Genomic DNA, 17,857 nt, shown 5'->3' with positions numbered 1-17,857 from the left:
GCTGTACTGTATTTGCATGTAATTCATTGTTTTTTAACTGCTGCACAGTACTCCATGTTGTGACTCCACTACCTAACCATTCTCCTAGTGACGGACTTGCAGATTGCCTGCAACTCCTCATCACCACAGATAAATCTGCAACATCCTCACACACGTCTTCTTACAGACCTGTGTGAGAATGTCTGTGGAATATGTATCCAATTGTTGGGTTATAAGGTATACCTATAGTTAATGTGATGAAGTAGTTTTGGGTAGCTCTACAGTCTCTATTCCCATCAGCAGTGCCATAGGGATTTGGTTCTGTAGCAGATACAGTAATGACTCCACGTACTCCTCAACACTTGGCATCGTCCAGCTTTATAATTTTGCCAATCTGATGGTTGTAGAAGTGGTATCTCATTTTAATTTTAGTTTCTCTGGTAGTCAGAGAGTTTGAGCATCTTTTCATATGCTTGTTAGTTTTCTTGGACTAATGCAAATTGTCTATTCATTTGCTTTGTCCATTTTTTAAAAAGTGGGATCTCAATCACATTGCAGTTTGTAGACATTCCTTAGATATTTAGATATTAATCCCTTATTGGATATAGATGTTTTCTCCCATTCTGTCATCTAATAACCTTGTCCTGTGTTTCTTCATTAAACAGAAATCCTTAACTTTTGTCTATCAGATTTATCACTGTTTTCCTTATGATTTATGCTTTGAAGTTTCGTTTAAGAAGTCCTTCTCTGCCCCTAGATCACAAAGATATTCCTCTACATTTGCTTCTGTTAAGAACATGAACAGTCATCCACCATTTCACACCCATAAGATTGACAGAAATTTTAAAGTCTGATAATTGTGGGAAATGGAAACCCCCACACACAGCTGGCGAGAGTATATAATGATACAATCCCTTTGGAGAGCATCTTGGCAATAGCTAGTAAATTCAAAGATGCACCTAACTCTGACCTAGCAGTTCCCTCTCTGGATGCCTGCTATAGAAAAACCCTTGTCTATGTACATATGCAGACATGTACCCGAATAGTCATTATAGCATCATTTGAAACAATAAGGGAATGCAACCAACTCTCTTTTAGTAGAGGAATTAATAAAATACATTTTAATTTGTTCATAAAAATGGACTATTATATAACAGGTGACTAGAATCTATATGTATGAACAGGAATAAGTCTTAGAAATACAGTTGTATAAAAAGAAGGTTGCAAAAGGATACGGACAGTATACTGTTTAGAAAAAAAGATATGAAATGTCATAAACACTCCATGAAGCTTTTATTAAAACAATAGTATTTATATGTATGTATGCATATACATATGTCCTAGATGTACATATGCAGGGAAATGACATATACCAACATAAGGATAACTCGGGGAGAGAGTGGGAAGAACAGAGACAGGAAATTAGGGCTTTAATTATATATGTGACTGTATATGTGTGTCATTAAAGAGGGAAAAAGGGGAGACCTGAAAGGAATCTGGCAAAAGTTAGTATCTGGGGATGTGTAAATAAATAAGTAAATAAGTTTCTAATACTATTCTAACACTATTGTATATGATTTTATATAGGTTTAAAATCTGTAATGGTTGACTGTTCTATTGTAAAAATGAAAACCCTTCAGAAAAGAAAAAAGAGAAAAAGAAAAAGCTCCAAAACAGCTTCAAAAAGATGAAAAACTTTTTCTGTGAATAACTGTAGTCAAGGTTCACAAACCTTGTAATTCTGAACCTTCCAATATCTGAAATCTTGATATTTACCAACAATTCAAGAAAAATAGATCCAATTTACTTATAAGCAATGCTAGTTTTCTTTTTTAATCTAAGCCAATAATTTTTTTAAAATAAGGAAACTGCCAGAATTTATTATGAAGTTCTAAATTCTTATCAGTGATTATGGATATAGCAATCACAATATCCTGAATTTCTCTAATTTTCACCCTAGAGTCAGATAATAATTACTAAGAATACACAGTAAAATGTGTTTCTAGTGTTTCCTGTAAAACTACCGTCCTTAGAAAAACTGAAAAAAAAAAAAAAAAGTAAAAGTGGACTTTTAACTTTTTCATGGTACATCCAAATTTCTTGGATTATTATTGGACATAATGCAGGAAAAAATGAGATCCTAGAGCATCCTATTCCCCAACCAAACCTCTGTTTGGAGCGTTTCTGTGCCCTCTGTCCCAGAGAAATGTGAACTGGATTTTTCATTGGTCCTTGCTTTACTTATGGGCCAGAAAGTTTGCAGAGATCCTCTTAGTCTGTTTTAATATGAAGCTTTCCATCCATCTGCATGACAGGAGTAACTCCATTTCAAACGTGGGTTTGGAAGCAAGGGAGTCGTTGAGTGGGGAGAGGCAAGATGTGGTTGAAAAGGCTTATTATTTTGATTCCATTGTCTTGAGTATTTTAATGACAATTAACTCCCGAAGTCAAATTTCCAAAGAATTTATCTTAATACTTACCCCCTCAAAGCAAGCACGACTTAAGGTAAACCATGTTATTTGTAGATTTGCCTCACTGATGTGGTGAACAACCTATGTTGTTGTTGTTTTTTTTTTCATCTTGGAAAAATAATCCATTATATACCCCATTAATTTACTGTATATGAATGAGCATCTTAATTACCGCCTTAGGAGCCAAGGAATTTGGAGATTTTTTTTAAAATAAAAGAAGAAGATGATGAGTATTTTATTCCCTGTCCATGTTTATCTTTCTATAACATCAGCATAGTGGTTGATATAAGGTCAAAACTAGCAGGAGCCACAAACTTTTAATGTAGCTAGACCCACTGAACATTTTCCATTGTACGTGGCTGCCTATTGGGGACTACGTGGAAAACTGAGCAGATATTCAGTTGTTTTCATTCTATTCTGGGACATTCATTTTTACTGCAAAAATTACTGATTTACAAGACAACATATTAAAGTATTTCTTGCTTTCCTGAGAGTAAGCCAATATTGAGTTATGCTAATAAATTCTCTATTTGTTCAATAAATTGCCAGATAAAATAATATAATTAAAATGCTCAGAAAAACTTTTAAAAAATTACTTTTACATAAGCAGCCTACATTTCAGAACAGACTGGTTGGTTCTTAGCTTTATCCTTTGCCTGCATATTTCCTTATTTTACCAAAATAGTTCATTATGTTACATATCAGAACAAAATTATTTGAGTTACTTTTCTCCTCCTTTACTCCCACTTTTTATGCCAGTTAGTCTTACACAAGAGCATTGATGCATTTAAATTCAGAAATTAGGCCCTAATATAGAACTCATGCAAAGCAAGCCCTGTAGGAATAACTAACCTACATACGTAAAGTCAACTTCCTGGCCTTAGGTACAAATAGTCTTAAAGTGTTAGATAATGTTAGATAGTACATAGTGTTAGGGCACTTGAGAAATAAGTTCTTCCTGGTCTTTCTGTCTCCTCCTCTCCCAAGAAAAAGTGCTTTGGCCTCCTTTTAGCCAACGGTGGGTATTCAAAAACTTCCGTATAAGATAACAGGGCAGAGACATACACTAGATCATTTTGTTCTGACTCTCAATTCAGCATTCAACACTTTCAGCAGCTGTTATTTTGTCCACTTCAGGAAACTTCTATGGAACTCCCAAGCCTCCAGCAGAACCCAGCCCTTTCCAGCCAGATCCAGTTGATCAGGTCCTCTTTGATAATGAGTTTGACACAGAATCCCAAAGAAAACGAACTACATCTGTCAGCAAGATGGAAAGAATGGACAGTTCTCTTCCTGAAGAGGAAGAAGATGAAGACAAGGAAGCTGTTAACGGTAGTGGAAATGCAGGTTCGTCAGTAGGTAAACAACTTCTGGCTGATCCTCAAGGTTGACTTTAATATGACACTGAATTGGAAGTAGTAAAATTTTCCACAAAGCACATGCAGAGAAAGTGATGGGATTCTCAGGGTTTTTTTTTAAGGTTTTGTGTGAAACAGTGTATCTCTGTTGACCATCTTGTAAGCTGAAGTGAGTTGCTCCAAGTGGCAGTTTTGATAAATCAATTATAAACTATCATTAGTGACAGTTTTGATAAATCAATTATAAACTATCATTAGTATTGATAATAATACAATTTGCCATTACCCTGCTGCCTAAAAGATTTGAGATTCATTTCTGGTGCTTGCATATGGGAATCTTGTTGGCCTAAGTCCTACTCTACAGAATTAGAACAAAATGTAGACGTTTTAAGATATAGCCTTCAACCAAAACAAAGATTTAGAAGTATGCTAAAAAATATTATCTGAAAGGTTTGTTAGCAATATTTTGAGTTTAAATTCTGAATCACTCAAAGAAAATTTCCAAACTTGACTGTCATATTTTTCATTAAATGCAAAACCAACAGAAATTTAGTGGTGGAGAATCTTCTCCTTTTGGGTACCCCTAAATAATGTAGTGATTGCTTACGACAGCAGTCCCCAATCTTTTTGGTACCAGGGACTGGTTTCATGGAAGACAATTTTTCCACGGACTGGGGCGGAGTGGGGGGATGGTTTCGGGATGATTCAAGTACCTTGACTTATTATGGTCTCTGTGCAGTCAAAGTTCTCTGCTAATGATAATCTGTATTTGCAGTCAAAGTTCTCTGCTAATGATAATCTGTATTTGCAGCTGCTCCTCAGCGCTAGTATCACCACCTCAGCTCCACCTCAGATCATCAAGCATTGGATTCTCATTAGGAGTGCGCAACCTAGATCCCCCGCATGTGCAGTTCACAGTAGGGTTCGCGCTCCTAAGAGAATCTAATGCCACCGCTGATCTGACAGGAGACGGAGTTCAGGCGGTAATGTGAGTGATGGGGAGCGGCTGTAAATACAGATGAAGCTTCGCTCACTCACCCGCCCCTCACCTCACCTCCTGCTGTGCGGCCCGGTTCCTAACAGGCCATGGACTGGTACCAGTCTGAGGTCTGGGGGTTGGAGGTTGAGACCCCTGGCTTAGGAGATTCTTATACTGCTAGTTAAGAGTATAAATAGGAAACCACGGAATCACAGCAGAACTGATTTCAGTGCTATTTATGATAATAATTCCATTCAAAACACTAGAATATAAGGTTCATAAGGGTTGGAATTTTTGCTTGTTTTGTTCATTGTGCTATTTCTTGAGCCATAAACCATGTTTAGCACATAGTAGCAGCTAAAAAAATATTTTTGTTGTACTAATAAATGAAAAAATTTGATTATATGTTCAAATTTGCAGAATCCATTACCATTATCATTTTCCCAAAGTATCCTGTTGTTTTCCTTTATCAGTTATTAAAATTTGCTATTATCTATTGTTTTAATACATTCATTGCTTGTGTCCCCCTCCAGAGTGTGAGTCCTGTTTTATGGTCCTAACATCTCACATTGTTGTGTCGCAGATATGCTCAATGAATTACACCAATATATTTTGGTGAAAACGGGTCTAAAAAGGTTTAGGTGAATTCATATCTAATTCTTTAGAGTTGTTAAGGGAAGTCATCATATCCTAGAGACTTTTGATTTTGATGTCAGCTTTACTCTCCCTCAAAATTATGTTGACATTTTTAAATGCTTAAGACTGGGATTAGAAACCATGACTCTGTCCCCAAATGGGAATTTATATGTTCTTAATTTGAAGGAAAAGAAAATGCCCTTTTTTTTACTTCCTAATGCAGAGCCTTTCAGTGAGCACTGCAGTTGCCTTAGAGGTAAACCCATCTGTAAGCTCCATAGTTTATGTTTGTCATATAAGACAGCTGTTAGACCAGGTGTTCCAGACTCTTCATTGTTAATAAAGGGAGTGTATCCAAGAGTGTGTGGGAGGCAGTTTGTACACTCCCTCTTGTGTGTAGGCAAGAGGGGATAGAGATATCTGCTTAGAAACACAGTTAGTTCTTCCATTGTAACAGAAGGTAGAGTAAAATGGGCACAGTTGCTATGTAGATATAATGGTGGGAATTTGTGGAAGTTCTGCTTGCATCTATTTTCTCAGTGAAATAGGAAACAAGGTCATCAAATGAGATTAGGGATAAGGCAGAAGTAGGAGAAGATTTAAGGAGAAGGAAGGTATGAAATCGTTATCTAGGAGAGTCAGAGCGAATAGACTAAAGAAATGCCCTATGATTGTCATACATCATTAAATGCCCTTTTGAGGCTACTGATCATGAGTTAAAAGTGAAGTAGTTACTATCGCCTGCGTTCAGCTACATATACTGGCAAGGAGTATGTGGAGAGTAAGATTTAAGTAGAATTATAGTTCAGCCAGTCAAGTATGGTGAAGTAAAGTAGGGAAAAAGGAATCAGGAGTATTTACAAGGGAGTGAGTATAATGGTTGATCATGGAATTTAAGTTGGGTAAGTAGGGCAGTGAGGACATGGCTAGGGCATGGATTGGGGTGAGGAACAGTGAAAGGCAGTAAGTAGTAGGATTAGTGGATTATAGAACTTGGTTGGATAAAGGATGGTTGGAGTGGAAGTACTATAAAGAATGACATATAATGATATCTAAGGCCTCTTCTAAGAGTCTCTGATACTGAAGCATTGCCCAAAGTTTGGAGTTATTACAGTTATATTATCTTTTAAGTTCTAGAAACAAGTTTTAAGTGCATGAATTGTGAACTCCCTAGAGAGTCACCAAATTTTAGTATTCTTACCTACATTGTGGACTTTGGAACTCTAAAAGGATTTTAATATTACCAACAGAGAATTATATTTAACAACAGTAAGTCTATTGAGTTTAATTTTAAAAATTAGTATTATTTTAAAGGCCTGTGTTAAATGTACACAAGGCAGCTTGATAAAGCAGTTAAGAACATGGACCCTTTAAATTCAAATCCTAGCTTTGCTGTTTATTAGCTGTGTAACCTTGACTAAATTAACTTATTAACCTTGTTGGGCCTTAGTTTCCTCTTCTATAAAATGGCAATAGTAATAATATATACTCACAGGGTTGCTGTGAGAATTATGAGTTAATATATGTAAAGTGCTGAAAATAGAGCCTGTCACATAAAAGAACTGTATAGGTGCTGCTATGGCTGTTGTTTTAGTATAATATTGATTGATCTATATTTAGTATATACAGAATTGATTCTATTGTTGTTTTTTTGCTTCTTTCCCTGACTAGCATCAGAGGTGCTGTACAGGGTTAATGTCACTTAGCAAATTAAAAGAAAATCAGTGTGTTTATTTGTTTTTTCAAAAGTTATAGCAGAATGTGGACATAGTAGACAAGGAAATTTGCAATATATATTTAGCATTTTGTTAGAATTAAGGCTGTTTGAAGAGACTGTAACTTTATCTACTTCTCACGCTGTTCTGTTGGAATAGCAGAAAACAGAGAGAGGCATTCTGAGTCGTCTGATTGGATAAAGACTGTCCCAAGTTACAACCAAACAAATAGTTCCATGGACTTTAGAAATTATATGATGAGAGACGAGAATCTGGAACCTCTGCCCAAAAACTGGGAAATGGCCTACACTGATACGGGGATGATCTACTTCATTGAGTAAGCACATGTCTGTATCTTTTCTAATGTGCCCTGCCACTGTGAGACTTACCTTTAAATTTTCTTAACCTCATTTCACAAGGCTTCCATTTCTTTTTTCTTTCTTTAAAAATATTTTTCATAAAAGTTACAATTGATTCTTAATCTGATTGTTTCCCTGGATGATATTTCATTTTTATTTGATTTGGATAAAGGAATATTGTATTTGACGTCTGGTTTTATAAAAAACAGGAGGATTAAAAACAGATTTATCACTAATAATGAAAAATGCAAGGAATAAAGGATATTTTGCTTTGCCTTTTTTTTTTTAACCTTTTGGGTAGAGTGTCCAACTTAATGAGCATTTCACAAATTACCATCATTTGGAAGGGGGCCATATTTATTAACTGAGCTAAATATTTTCAGACCTAGAGATCAACGTAGAGATTAGTGAATTAATCTCAAATTGGAAACACCAAGAAAAGATCCTTTGATCACATTGTTATTCTCCCACTGCTTTGATAATAACTTTAATTTATATTTTATTGCCTTCGTATATATTTTCTTCCAGGATTTTTCTTTCTTTAAGATCCTCATATTTCAGATACTTAAACTATAACACTGTCTACTCAGCAGTGTGATGGCTTTGTTTTAGCATTAGTATTTACTGCATGGTGACCTGGGTCTGACCTGCTCCGGGTCTTAGTTGCAGCACGTGGGCTCTTAGTTGCCACATGCAGGATCTAGTTCCCTGACTAGGGATCAAACCCGGGCCCCCTGCATTGGGAACGCGGAGTCTTAACCACTGGACCACCAGGGAAGTCCCAGAAACAGACACTTTAAAACTTTTTATTTTATTTAACTCTTTTATTTTTAAAGAGTCCCAGTGAGGGCAGAGACTCTGTCTGATTGTTTGTTCATCTCTATATTCTCTGTCCTCAGCACAATGCCCACACATCACAGGCACCTAAGAAATATAGTGTTTTTGGAGGGAGAGAGGAAGGAATTCAGCCAGCAAGTAAACAGGGTTTTCAGGGCAGCTTTTTTGGCTAAGATAATGCACAGTATGGGGCCATGTGCCCACCCTCTGAAACATTTTTGACTGCTTAGATAAGCATCTGTTATTATGCACTTAACATTTTATCCCTTCTTTAGAGTCTTCATTCTCAAATTAGTGCCTCTAGCATTACATTTCCTCTGTGGCAGTTTTGAAGTAATAGACTGAGAACAACAGGACTATTGAATCAGAGGTATACAAATGAAGCCTGTAGGAGATAAATGTTCAAACATCATATACCTTTTAGTCACTTTTCGTCTTTGCTTTTGAAATACTTTTCTCCCTCTTTATTTTACTGTTTCTAATTGAAATCTTTGTTCAACAGCCACAATACCAAGACAACCACCTGGTTGGATCCTCGTCTTTGTAAGAAAGCCAAAGCCCCTGAAGACTGTGAAGATGGAGGTAGAGATTCAGAAACCTTTTATACCATACTTATTCTCTTTATCCCTTCTTGCTCTTCTTGCTTAGATAACAAGTTTTCCAAAATCCTAAACAAACCATAATGTGCATAAGCACATAAGGAGTGGGTGGATATCATAATCAGCTGATTCTGGTCATTATGTCATTGCATCTAATTTTGTGAGAGTCTTTATTTCTCTTTTTTTGAGAAGTATACAATTAAATCCTTTTAAAAAAAAACCTTAATAAAAATGAATTTGCCATTTTTTTAACTTTGTTTTAAAACAAACTTTTAAAATTCGAAATAAATAGTTTAATAAGTTAGGTGCATTCTCAACCACAGGGTAGCCTTATCATGCCTGCTAATCTCAAAAATATATTTAATTTAGTATCACTAGGATAGATATGCCAGTATTTATAATCCTTTGCCATTTACAGCAGCAATAGAAACTCAGTGAAAGTCTTTAATATACCTCTCACCCAGACACAATTTTTACTGCTTGGTAGAAAAATTATCTCTCTGCGAATTATTAGATAATAATGCTTGTCTGTCTTGTATGTTACAGGTTCTACTTAATGGTATAGTCTTACAAATAAGTATAGAATTTACCCCAACCAAAATGTTTGCTGTGTCTTCTTGAATATAGAGTGTAGATGAATAAAATTTGCATTGATTTTGTATGACTCATCAGAAATTATTTACCTTGGTTTAAAAAAAAAAAAAAATGAATGGATTAGAATGAAAGTCAGATAGTCCTCCTATAGATTGAATTCCAGTCTATGAAAAAAATTTAAGCAGAATTGATACATATTTTGTTCAGCATGATAGAATTTTTCTAGGAATAAACAATTGGAAAATGAAATATTTAAAATTTATTTGTAATGATATTAAGAAAAAGATACCTTGGAACAAATCTACTGAAAGATGTGCAAGTCCTCTACACTAAAAACTACAAAACATCACTGAAATAAATTAATGAAGACCTAAAATAATTGAAGAGATATACTGTGCTCATTGATATACTATATAGGTAGGATAACACATATTGTTAATGATGTTCATTCTCCCTAAATTGATATCTAGATTCAATACAATCCCAATCAAAATTCTAAAAGTCTGTTTTTAAGAAACTGACAAACTGATTCTAAAATATACATGGAAATACTGTACAAAGACTCTAGTTAGCCAAACAGACTTTAAAAAGGACAAAGATAAAGGACTTAGGCTACCAGATTTGAAGACGTACTATAAAGCTACAGTAATCAAGAGTGTCGTCTATCCATAGGCTAGAAAATGGATCAGTGGAACAGCATAAGAGAATCCAGAAATAGATGCACACATATGTGATCACTTAATTTGCAGACAAGGTGCCAAGTCAGTTCAGTGAGGGGAGGAAAATCTCTAACAAATGGTGCTGGAACAATTGGATATTCATAAAGAGAAATGAACTTCAACTATATCCTTACTCCATGTACAAAAAATAATTTGAGATGGCTCAAAGCTAGAACCCTAAAGCTTTTGGAAGAAAATTTAGGAGAATATCTTCATGATTTTGAGATTAGCAAAGATGGAGAAAAACAGTAACCCTTGTATATTGCTGTGCAGAATGTAAAATAGTACAACTGCTTTGAAAAGCAGTTTGGCAGTTTCATAAAAGGTTAAATATAAATTTACCATATCACCTAGCACTTCCATTCCTAGATATCTACCCGAGAGGAATGAAAACATATGTCCACACAAACACTTGAATGTAAATATTCGTAGTAGCGCTATTCATAATAGCTAAAAAGTGGAAACAACTCAGATGTCCATCAAACAATGAATGGATAAATAAAATGTGGTGTAATCATACAATGGAATATTGTTCAGCAATAAAAAGAAATGAAATACTATACATACTACAATACGAATGAACCTCAAAAAATGTTATGCCAAGTGAAAGAAACTAGACACAGAAGATCAAGTATTGCATGATTTCATTCATATGAAATGTCCAGAATAGGCAAATCTATAGAGCCAAAGTAGATTAGTGGTTGCCCAGTGCTAAGGAAGGGAATAGAGATTAACTGTAAACAGCACAAGGGATCTTATTGAGGTGATGGAAATTTCCCAGAACTGGATTGTGGTGATGGTTGCACAACTCAGTAAATTATTAAAAATCAATGAATTGTACATTTTTTCAAGCAGAACAATTTTATGTGATATGTAAATTATACCTCAATAAAGTTGCTTTTTAAAATGGCCAAAGAGGACTTCCCTAGTGGTGCAGTGGTTAAGAATCCACCTGCCAATGCAGGGGACATGGGTTTGAGCCCTGGTCCGGGAAGATCCCACACACCGCGGAGCAACTGAGCCCAGGCACCACAACTACTGAGCCTGTGCTCTAGAGCCCGTGAGCCACAACTACTGAGCCCACATTGCCACAACTACTGAAGCCCGCGCGCCTAGAGCCTGTGCTCCGCAACAAGAGAAGCCACTGCCATGAGAAGCCCATGCACCACAATGAAGAGTAGAGCCCGCTCACCACAACTAGAGAAAGCCCATGCACAGCAACGAAGACCCCATGCAGCCAAAAATAAATAACTAAAAATAAAATAAAATGGCCAAAGAACTTGAACAGACATTTCACAAAAGAAGATAAAGAATAGCCAATTAAGAACATGAAAAGGTGTGTACATCAACTATACCTCAGTTTTTTTAAAAGTATAAAAAGGTGCTTATCATTAATCGTCTCTACAGTGAGATGTCATTCACACCCCCTAAAAGGGCTAAAGTCAAATACACTGACAATACCAAAGATCGGTGAGATTGTAGAGCAACTGGATCTTTTACTTGTTGGTGGGGATATAAAATTATGTGAACACTCTGGAGAAATGTTGGCAGTTTCCTATGAGGTGTTATGTCAAGAGAAATGAAAACACATGTTCCCCAGAAGACTTTACCTGAATGATCATGACAGCCTTATTCATAATAGCTCCAACCTGGAAACATCCCAGATATTCATCAACAGGAGAATGGATAAACATTCTCCTGTTGTGGTATATTCATGCAATGAAATACTACTCATCAATAAAAAGAAAAAGCTGTTGATAACACTCAACAACATGGATGAGCCTCAGAAACATGTTGTATGAAAGAAACCAGACACAAAAGAATGGATACTTAATTATCCATTATTTAAAGCCTAAAACCAGGAAAACTCATCTATGCTGATAGAAGTCAGAAAATGATGGGGGTGGAGGGGAGAATGGTGAATTGAAATAATTCTCTGGAATGATGGATATATTCTCCACCTTGTTTGGGGTGACGGTTATATAGGCACATGCAATTGCCAAAACTCATTTTTTAATACTTGAACAAGCGCTTAAATCAATATTTTAATCATTGAATGAGCACCTAAGATCTGTGTATTTTGTAGAATGTAAATTATACCTTGAAATAATTTTTAAACTAATTTCTTATACTTCCCTTGTCTATAAGGCTCTTCCTAGTAAGTTTCTTATGGTGAAGTCACCCATTGTGAAGGTAAACTAGAATATGTAATACTATAGAATTGGACTTTTTAAAGATTGTGAATGTGGTATTAGTCTTCTCGGGCATGTCTCTTTTGCTGGGCTCCATTCCTTTTCCTCCCGACTAATTGTTTCAGTTCAATTCTCTGCCTTTTCCTGTTTCCCTTGTAGAATGTATTTATTTTCATAGCCTTAACTATCAATTTACTGTAGCTGGGCTCCTTATCTAAACCTCTAGTATTGTCCTCTGTTCTGAATGCTATTTCTGTATTTCCCATTACATTTGAGACTTTCCTTTTGATTGCCCTACTAGCACTTCAGATAAACATACTTAAAACTGAATTTAGCATCTTTCCCCCATAGTCACCCCATTCCTCTTTCTGTCATAGGTACCACCCTCATAATCATCTGGGCCAAAATCCTTTGAGTCACTTTTGCTTCTTCCTCTCTGTTTGCTCTATTCCCTATATAGTTTCCAATCCCTGCTCTTTCTTTTTTCTATATTTTGCCAATATATTATTATGAAAATTTTCCAACATAGAAAAACTGAAAGAATTTTTCAGTGAATACATGTATTATAATGAACATTTTGCTCTATTTGCTTTTTCACATAGCTACCTATGCCTCTATCTATTCATGCATTTTTTTTTTGTATCTTCCTCTCCCTTCCTCTGACTACCACACGCTTGGATTTTTCTTGGTCTTTTTTTCCTACAGTTCTCCTCCAGTATATCTTTTATGCCAGTGGTCTGTAAAATGGTGGTGTTCCAACTATCTGTTCGGGTACAGGAAAAAAATGTCAGAACTTTTCATAATGTTTCTATTGGGAAAAAATAAATTAACCTTCTCTACTATTTTATATACAGATTGGTAATGGCATTCTACCTCATTCTGTATGTCAGATTATCATGTACACTCCCCAGAGTGTCTTGAGGGAAGAACATGGGTGGCACCCTTGCTCTTGCCAAGAGCCCTGTAAAGTTTTGCAGTTACCTGTACACAGTTGAGTGGATTTATAGACTATGTTACATGGTTTTTAACCCACACAAAATTAAAATGTGGCTTAAAAGGATTTCTACAAAGACACTGCTGATTGAAGATAATACAAATATGCAAGCCCAAGCTAATAGTGAGAAAATGGCAGAGCTGACACTTCTCATACACCTCATGTGAGCTTTTTTAAACCACATTGAGGTAAACTAGGGATAATTGTTTAGTCTTCATCTCTTTATTTTTTATTTATTTATTTTGGCTGTGCCCCGCGTCATGTGGGATCTTAGTTCCCCAACCAGGGATGGAACCCGTGCCCACTGCATTGGAAGCATGGAGTCTTAACCAGTGGACCACCAGGGAAGTCTCCCATCTCCTTTTTAAACTTCTATTTTGTGTATGTTTTATTATGTAAATACATGTTAGTAGAGTAGTATGTATATGTTTATGAATATATATATATAAATCTCTTGGAAGTACATTGTCAGATTTTTTACTGATAAGACTACATGATCCAAAAACTTTAGCTACATTGTCAATTAATCTTTCTAAAATATAACTGCCTTCATACCTCTCCCTTGCTCAGGTTAATGGCCATTATAGTTAATGGCTCCCTACTGTCAGCAGAATAAAGTCGAGACTCCATGGGGAAGTATTGAAGATTTTTTGTAATTGAACTGTATTCTATATTTCTCTCTCAAAGTATTATCATGCCATAAGTATGACACATTTTTATCTTTGCCTTTGCCACAGGCCCATTTCTTCTGCCAGGAACCAGCCTTTTCCCCTGTGTCCACCTGGCTCGTACCTACTTATCCTTTTAAGCTCAGATGAAAAGTATAATTTTTTGTAGCCTCCTCTGTCATTCTCTTCCAGGTCAGGATTAGGTGTTCTCTCCTCTGTGCGCAACAGTACCACATGCATATTTCTGTTGTAGCACTTACTACTACATTGCCTAGTAGGCACTACTAGGTGCCTACACTCTGTAGGAGCAAGAATTTTGTCTTACCTATATATCCCTTCAGTAGAGACTTAAATGTTTGGATGTAAGAAAGGAAGGAGGAAAAGAAAGAAAGGAAAAGAAGGAAAGAAGCTACTCTATGCTCCAGATTATTTTGGTCATCCTTCTTGAAAATAATATTTAATTTCTTTAAGGTTCTGAGGGAAGCAATAAATAATAATTTTGTCTTGGGACTTTCCTGGTGGTCCAGTGGTTAGGACTCCGCGCTTCCAATGCAGAGGGCGAGGGTTCAATCCCTTGTCGGGGAACTAGTAACCCACATGCCTCATGGCCAAAAAAAAAAAAAGTTAAAAAAAAAAAAGAATTCTGTCTTCATTCACTAGTGAGGAGTCAATAGAGAGAAAATAGGAGAGCTGACACTTCTCATACACCTCATGTATGAGACACAGGACGCAGGAAACAGAGATGAGGTTAGAATACCATCTGCTGAGTGAACATAGCTTTAGCTCTGCACCTCTATTGGGCTTACTAATATTTTACCCCTACAGGAGGCAGACTTAAGCACTCAATCTCTGGTCTCTGTGTTCAGCTGTTTGACCCCTCCCGCAAGGCAGACATGGTGAAAAGACCAGATTGCACCCTCTCTGCAGGCAGGCTAGCATCCAGAACAGCAAGAGAACCCAAGAGGCCCTGAGCCAAGCACGTAGAATTCATTCTCTAAAACTCACCAGTCAGATCAGACATTCTTTCTTCCTTGGAGAACAAAGTAAAGGGGCTCAGAGAAACTGGAAATGTTTCTCTGGATGAGTGTGATCCACTAATGCTCTTTACATTATGGGTGACCATATGCCTTGGTTGGCCAAGGACTAATCCAGCTTATTCCTGCTGTCCCAGCATAATTAATAACAGTGTCCCCTTTTACTCTCAAAAGTGTAGAATACATTATATGGTCATCTTAATTATATCTTTCTTAAGATAGAGCAACCAGAATTGCAGTCAGTATTCTAAGGATGTTCAAAACATTTTAATCTTAAGAGTTACTCTCCCACCCCCAGTACTGGGTGTGCCTTTCTAACATCACCTGTACTTCCCTATGGGGACCCCAAAATTTGGAACCTTCAACCTATTTGTTTTATGCTCGGCCAACCATTATCACTTTTGCTGTATATTTTGTCTCCTCCCTCAATAGGGGAGAAATAGCCCCACAATAGGCTATTTCCAGACTAGACTGTATCTGACTTACATTGGTAATTTCCACAATACTTTGCACAGAGTAGATGTTCAAAAGGGGATAGTAATAACAATATTTTAAATGTCAGTTTTTATAGTTTAAGATATTGTTTGCATTCTGCTGAACATTGAAGATCTTCTAGAAAAACCTCACAGTTTCTAAAACTTGCCCTTTTCTCCCCAGTCTTGTGATATTCAAAACCTGTGTTTTTATACCATATCTGATGGTTTAATCGATGTACATATTTATCTTCCACTTAAAATAATTGTTATAGTTAAATTTAGTTAAATTGTTTTATCTTAAAAATTCAACATCAGGAATCCATTTTACTCTCTCAACCCACTCCTTTTCTCTTAAGATGAAAGAAAGATTAAATTTTTTACTAAAGACATTTTTACTAAAATGTATTGAATGTCGATATTGTTTTTAGAATTTAGAGAATGGTAAAAGAAAATTATCAACTGAATAGAGCTCCACAATGAGAAAACAATTGTAGTTCATATATTTAAATAAGAAAAATCCTATTTGGAGAAGAGGAAAGAAATTTATGGGCTTTAGAAACAATCAACTGCTTGATATGCCAGAAATAGTTTTGCCTTTTCAGTCAGCTTTTGGGGGGAATGCTTTAGCTTCTAACACAGAAAAATACGGTTAGCTCTTTCCTATCTCAAAAGTAAATAAACACGTTTTCTCTTGACCCTACTTCTCCACAGTTCTCACACTATGTTTTTCACAACCGAGTTTCCAAAAAAAAGAAAAAGAAAAAAAGAAAAAAAAAAAGGCTCTCTTCTTAAGGGCTCCACCTTTTATTTTACTCTCTAATATTACAATATGCTGAATTTTGCCCCTTACCTTTCTAGTTAAACTGGTTTTCTTAAGGTTACCAATAACCTCCGGCCTGATTGCCAAACGTAGTGGACTCTTTTTAGCCCTTATCTTGAGTCCTGACAGCTTTATAAAGCATTTGTTAGTGTTGACCATGCTCCCCTCTTGTCTTCTTTGACATCATTCCCCCTGACTATTCTTACTGTCTCTGCTCCTTAAATTGTTAATGCCCCTAAGCTTCTATTCTCCATCTTTTTCTGTTCACAATTTATCTAGGTAATCTTGTCCACTGCCATGGCTTTAACTACAATGTCTCCCCAATCCTTTCCTTCCTACATTTCTCATTTGAGGACCAGGTTCATATTTCCAGGAGATTGTTGGATATCTCTATAAGGATGTTGCATAGCCCCTCAAATGTAACACCTCCCAAACTGAGTTAAATATTCTCTATACCTGAGCTTCCTGCCATCACCAAATGACATTACATCCTCCCAGTTCCGTGAGCCTAAAACTGGCTGTCATCCTCAACTTTATCCTCACCCTATCTTCTTCATTGCAGTTAAGTACCAAGTTCTATCAATTCTGACTTTAAAAAACCTGCCATCTCTTAAGTGTCCAATGGTGCTAGGCACTTTTCCCATATTATCTGTCTCCTAAATGCCTCTAAATCCAAATTAATACCTCTTTCCTCTTCCCACAGCTATTTTCATCATTGGTATCCAGTAAATATTTGATAATATATCATCTTCATGCCTGAAGAGCCATTAACCTTGGGATCATCTTGGCCTCCTCCCCTCTCTTCCTCCCTCAGTCTTCGTGTTAGTCATTGAGTTCTGTTGCTTTGACTTCCTTGTCTCTATTATCCATTCTTTCTCTGTATTCCCACTACCAGTGTCTTAGCTCCAACCTTCATAATTTCTTACCTAAGCTATTAATGACTTTCTTGTTTGTCTGCTTTTATTCTCACTCCACTCCGTCTATTTCATCCGTTATTACTGCTGCCCATAATCTTTCCTAAATATAAATGTAATCATGTCTCAGTCCAGCTTAGTCAGTTTCATCATCATCAAAATAAAGACCAAACTTCTTAACCCAGCACTCCAGAAATGTGTTTTGGTGCTTGCTTATAAGACAAGCCCCCTTGCATACATCCTTCACTCTAGCCCTATCACATTATTTGTAATTACTGAAAATGCCAGTCATTCTTAGTACCTCAGTGCTCTTTGATCTATGGAATGGCCTCCCTCTCCCCAATCCCAACTCATTCTTTAAGACTGCTCAAACATCACCCTCTTTTAGAAGGCTTTTCTGATAGCTGCTTTACCAAGCAATTGGTGTCATTCCTCTGCTCTCCCCAAAAGCTTGCGTTTACCTTCATTATATCATTTCTCTCTTCTGTCTTCATTTTTAGACTATGAACTCCT

General features: G+C 36.3%; 1 protein-coding gene across 1 annotated transcript in view; it reads left to right on the top strand.

The window, feature by feature from the left end:
* The window catches only part of MAGI3 (membrane associated guanylate kinase, WW and PDZ domain containing 3), a 262,383-nt gene that overhangs the window by 178,986 nt on the left and 65,540 nt on the right, over positions 1-17,857 (top strand). The window contains 3 exon segments of the mRNA XM_082380631.1: positions 3,588-3,797; positions 7,301-7,475; positions 8,837-8,916. Of these exon segments, the coding sequence (XP_082236757.1) occupies positions 3,588-3,797; positions 7,301-7,475; positions 8,837-8,916 (465 nt within the window).

Source organism: Balaenoptera borealis (genome assembly GCF_965194805.1).
Source record: "Balaenoptera borealis genome assembly, chromosome: 1".
NCBI lineage: Eukaryota > Metazoa > Chordata > Mammalia > Artiodactyla > Balaenopteridae > Balaenoptera > Balaenoptera borealis.
The sequence above is the reverse complement of the archived record's forward strand: the minus strand, read 5'-3'. Positions and strand labels throughout refer to the sequence as shown.